General features: G+C 33.7%; 1 protein-coding gene across 1 annotated transcript; it reads left to right on the plus strand.

Moving 5' to 3' along the window:
• The first annotated feature begins 575 nt into the window (after positions 1 to 575).
• On the plus strand, positions 576 to 1,925 carry LOC117343399 (innexin unc-9-like). The gene has a single exon (XM_033905741.1). The coding sequence runs from the start codon at positions 576 to 578 to the stop codon at positions 1,923 to 1,925; it is 1,350 nt and encodes a 449-aa protein (XP_033761632.1).
• The last annotated feature ends 3,956 nt before the right edge of the window (positions 1,926 to 5,881 follow it).

Genomic DNA, 5,881 nt, shown 5'->3' on the forward strand with positions numbered 1-5,881 from the left:
TGAGTTTTTCCGGTCAAGGAAATGTACATTAGCTTATACTTACTCTGGTAACAATGCAGCGACATTATTCAAAGTTTGATTCCGCGTCTTGAAGGGATAAGCCGATATGTTGCGATTAAGACTCACCCTAAAGAAAAAAATCACAACCATCTTTATAACGCGACACATGTGTGAAAGATCCTCATTGGTCTCAACCTTTTTATTTTTTTTATCATGCTGTTGACAAATACAAATGTATGTTCCATCTTTGTGTAAACTTGGTTCTTTAAAATACCTATGTCCCGGAGGTTGACATACACTTGGTTTGGTGATAACCCCAATTCGTCTGACAATTTAGCTATACGTTGGTTATACATACCACTGTTAATATGTTTCTAACTTTATATATTTCAATATTGATTTGTTCTATGCAGTAGAAGCTAAATGATAGCATTATGAATGAAAAAAAATAAACGTCAGTCGGCGATTTCCATTCATTTTTTCTTAGAGTATAACGTGTCATGAATTGAGAGGAATACTATAAGTTTTAATTTGATTTGCGTGAAACTATCAAAAAAAGTGTAATCATCCTTAAAATGAAACAAATTAATCTATATATCTTTTTCAGTTTGGATGGCATCCTTGGGCCACTTATCTATGCCCCGGGCTCTCAGATCGCCTGGGACGATAACTACATCGACAGAATCAGTCGTTACTACACCATCATGTTCCTTCTCTTCTTCAACATATATGTCGTCACGGAGGAGTACGTCGGCAAACCGATCTACTGCTGGTGTCCGCCGGAGTTTACCGACAACGAGGTCAAGTACATCAACGACCTCTGTTGGGTGTCGAACACGTATTATCTCCCCTTTGACATCCAAGTTCCTGCTCATCTCCAGGCCCGGAAAGACGAGTCCGATGAAATCACATATTACCAATGGGTGCCACTGGTTCTGTTTTTGCAAGCTTTGATGTTTTATCTACCAAGACTTATATGGAAATTATATGCAACCCGAGCAGGCATCGAAGTGAAGAAGATGTGTATACTAGCAAAGTTTAGTATTGATGTATTTCCGGAAGACCGGGAACAAAGACTCCGCCATATTGCTTCCTATTTGGATGCTTATGCTGTGAATACGAAACAGTTTCGAGGAGGAATATGTTCATCAGTTCGCGAAAAATTCGCCAAGCACATCCGCTTTGGGTGTGGAAGGCATTTTGGGAATTTTTTCATAACACTGAATATCCTAGTCCGTTTTCTCTACTTTGCAAATGCTTTTGGACAACTGTTCATGATGAATGAGTTTCTGGGAAATAAGTTTTATGTATTTGGAATAGAAGTTGTCCAAGCTTTCCTAGCTGGATTAGATTGGACCATGTCTCCAAGATTTCCGAGAATGACGCTGTGTGATGTTGATAGAAGACAACTTCAGAACGTGAATAGGTACACCTTACAGTGTGTCATACCAATCAACGTATATAACGAAAAGATATTCCTGTTTCTGTGGTTCTGGTTCCTCATTATATCCGTACTTAGTTTTGTGAATTTGTGTGGGACAATAACCATAGCTGTTTTGCCACATTACAAAGAGACGTTTATAATGAAATACTTAAAAATGGCTAAACTCTACGACACAAAACTAAGAAGTTCTCAAAGAAAAATCTGTCGAAGATTTATGAAAAGATATTTAACGCAAGATACAGTATTTGTGGTAAAAAGGATTTCCGATAACGCTAACACTGCCGTGACTACGGACGTTGTCATGTATCTGTTTTATAGGTTTTTAAATCGAGAAAAGAAACGAACCGGAAATGACAATATACTCAAGTTATTTCCGCCGGAACCGGCAGAAAAATTCAGTGATGGCGCCCGCGGTGGAGGTCAGAAAATGGGTGGTGGGGGCGGTGGGGGAGGAGGCGGTAAAAGAAAGAAGAAAAGGTGATCAATTTAAATTTCATTGGGATTTTAGGTGCAATACTGTCATAACCATCACATCTGTTTTCTTTTATGATATTAATATGCCAAGCATATCGAATAAACCTGGGACTTTCGCATTGTTTTTTCGTATATTTTTTATAACAAAAGATTCTTCCCTTCGCAAGTAACAAATCAAACGAACAGTACACTTTTCCTGTGACATTAAGTAGCGAATGTAATGTTATAGATTTTTTTTCTTAGTTCAAATACAATGATTAGGATGCGGCGTTGTAATTGTGTTGGAGTTATCGAACATCTATGAGTACCATTCACTTTGAGTTGTGTTGGAGACTCGTCTGCGAAATTCAAAGGTTCAACTCTTCTCTAAAATATCTAACGACATGTTTCGATATATCCTGTCTGGATTAGACAACAGCAACGTATACTCCTTATATTTTGATTATTGAGTTTTAAATATCCTATCTATATGTTAGAACCTGAAAAAAATCTATATACCATGGATTTAAAGTACGTTATGTATTTAGACACAAATATGCCAAATTTTGAAATACACTATCGATTTACGATTTTAGATATTAAGGAACATAATGTTTAGCTGGTAGGTCGATTAGTGCGGACCTGACATGACGATCTCCGTCTTTTGTGTGGTAAGCATTGTCATCTTACGAAACAGGAGCTAAATAAGACTGAACTTTTCTGGTTATGTTATAGTAGTACTGCTGACTTCCGGTTTCACTTCTTGCTTTATTTATGCGGAGTGGAATATTGTGAAAGTATGCATGGATGAAAAGGGAACAAATGTGCAAGGTGTAAGAGTACAGGTAAAGTAAGTAGAATATGATTTAGGTATAGTCGATAGTGTGTCATTTCTTTCTCTTTTTCTTATTTTTTGTTTGATCTCATCTATGTTTTTCTGTGTTTTTTCCTTATGTCTATCACTGCTTCCTTTCCTTTTCTTCTTGAGTGTCAGATTTATTACTATTCTGCTGCTGGCAAGGGCTCCGCTAGAGCTCCTGCCCTCTCGCGTTGTCTTAGGCTGTGTCACATATATGGTCAATGATTCTAATAAGATAAACGGTTTAGATAGGTAACTTGTTGAGTGTATAAAGATAATATCAGCAAACTGTCAAGGTCTAGGAGATAGACATAAAAGAAAAGATGTTTTTTCTTACTTGAAAAATAAGCATTATAATATTTTCTGTTTACAGGATACACATTTCACTCCTGAACTTGAAAATATAATTAGAGCAGAATGGGGTTATGACTGCTATTTTAATTCATTCAGATCAAATGCACGGGGGGTAGCAATTTTACTCAATAACAATTTTGAAGTAAAAGTATTGCAGGTAAAAAGGGAGTTGTCTGGTAATTTTTTGGCACTTGATATGAGGATAGAAGGTAGAAAAGTAACATTAATTACACTATATGGCCCTAATTCAGACAATCCAGAATTTTATGAAAACTTAACTGAAACTATTAATCTATTTGGCAATGATTCTTTTATAATATGTGGTGATTTTAACTTAGTTTTGAACCCTACAGTGGATTATGATAAAAGCTATAAAAATATAAATAACCCAAAAGCCAGGGATAAAATAATTGAACTTATAGAAGAATTGGGAATGGTAGATATATATAGAGAACAGCATCCAGAAAATAGAAGATACACCTGGAGGAGAAGTAATCCTGTTAAACAAGCTAGGCTAGATCTTTTTCTTATTTCGGACAATCTATTACCAAGCATTCATTATTCAAATATTGAACCAGGCTATAGAACAGATCATTCACTTCCTGTAATTGCTTTAAAGTTTAACGAATTCAGAAAAGGAAAAGGATTATGGTAGTTTAACAATTCACTTTTACATGATTTAGATTACTTAGAACTTATAAATAAACTTATTTTAGACATTAAAAGACAATATGCTCTTCCAGTTTATCATTTAGAAAACATCAGCAATATACCTGATTCTGATATACAATTTATGATAAGCGATCAACTTTTTTTGGAAACACTTTTAATAGAAATTCGAGGCAAAACCATTTCCCACTCGTCATATAAAAAGAAGATACAGAATTTGAACGAAAGTAGACTTATAGCAACTATACATGAACTAGAAGATAGTAATGAGGTTGATATAGACAGGGTGAATGAAAAAAAACAAGAATTACAAAATATAAGATTGAATAAATTAAAAGGTAGCTTAATTCGATCTAGAGCTAAATGGGTAGAAGAGGGTGAAAAACCAACACATTATTTCTTAAATTTAGAAAACAGAAATTACACCTCAAAGTTAATACCAATGATAGAGAAAGAAAATGGTGATAAAATAACTAAACAAGCAGAAATTCTCGATGAGGTAAAACATTTTTACAAAAAATTGTATACAATTGATCATTATATAGAGGATATTCACCTAGGTGATTTTTTAAAAGATATTGATATTCCAAAATTAACAGAGGCACAATCTAACAAATTAGAAGGTATAATTACTCTTAATGAAGCATCAAATACTTTAAAAGCTATGAAAAATAATAAAAGCCCAGGCTCTGATGGGTTCACTGTGGAATTTTTTAAATGCTTCTGGAAACAGTTAGGTACTTTTATAGTCAGATCAATTAATTATGGGTTCAATCAGGGTCAATTATCAATTACACAAAGACAGGGCATAATAACATGTATACCTAAGGGAGATAAGCCTCGACAATATCTTAAAAACTGGAGACCAATTTCTTTACTCAATATTATTTATAAAATTGCATCAGGATCAATAGCTAACCGAATAAAAATAGTTTTGAACAAATTAATTCATACTGATCAAACGGGTTTCATCTCAGGACGTTATATTGGGGAAAACACTCGAATTGTTTATGATATTATGCAATATGCAGAAGATAAAAATATACCTGGAATGTTGTTGATTATTGATTTTGAAAAGGCTTTTGACTCTGTTTCTTGGAAGTTTATTGATAAAGTTCTTGATTTTCTTAAATTTGGGGAAGATATTAAGAAATGGGTGAAGGTTCTACAAAACAATTCAAGCTCAGCGATTAATCAAGGGGGAAATCTGTCTCCATTTTTTGAAATAGAGAGAGGCTGTAGGCAGGGGGACCCAATTGCACCATATATATTTATAATGTGTGCTGAAATCTTAGCTATTAGAATAAGGAACAATAATAATATAAAAGGTTTTGATGTTGATAATATTCCTATTTTACTGTCTCAATATGCTGATGACACTTCACTGATCTTGGATGGAACAGAGGAATCCCTTAAAGAATCTATTGATGAATTAAAATCTTTTGCAAAAATATCAGGGTTGAAAATAAATATATCTAAAACCCAGGCTATTTGGATTGGAAGCAAAAAATATAGTGAATCGAATTTCATGTTGACCTTCATCGAATACCTAAACTAAATTATGATAAGAAATTAGTAAAGTTAAAGGCACTTATTAGAATTTGGGAACGACGAGTCTTAACTCCAATCGGTAGAATTCATATTATAAAGGCTTTATTAATTTCTCAGTTCAATCATCTCTTTATCTCTTTGCCAAATCCAGATGAGAATTTCTTGAAAAAATTAAACACAGAACTGTATTGTTTTCTTTGGAAAAGTAAAATAGATAAGGTGAAAAGAGATGTAACTATTAAAAAATACATTGATGGGGGGCTAAAAATGTTACATGTGAAGTCATTCATTGAATCTTTGAAGCTAACATGGTTAAGGAGACTTTTTACAAGTTCAAGTAAATGGCAGTTAATTCTTAGATCTTTTGTTGATGATCACCTTATGGCTAACTGTGGGATGGAATATATCTCAATATGTCACAATAAATGTAAAAATCTATTCTGGAAAGATGTCTTTAAAGCATGGATAAAACTATCTAATAAAAACTACTTATATAAATCCCCAGATATGTTGGCTAAAACACCAATTTGGTATAATAAATTAATTAAAGT

This window comes from Pecten maximus, chromosome 15 (genome assembly GCF_902652985.1).
Source record: "Pecten maximus chromosome 15, xPecMax1.1, whole genome shotgun sequence".
Classification (NCBI taxonomy): domain Eukaryota; kingdom Metazoa; phylum Mollusca; class Bivalvia; order Pectinida; family Pectinidae; genus Pecten; species Pecten maximus.

Excerpts from the sequence above, each read along its gene's own strand:
- LOC117343399 (XM_033905741.1), top strand. The coding sequence starts at position 576 with ATGAAACAAATTAATCTATATATCTTTTTCAGTTTGGATGGCATCCTT.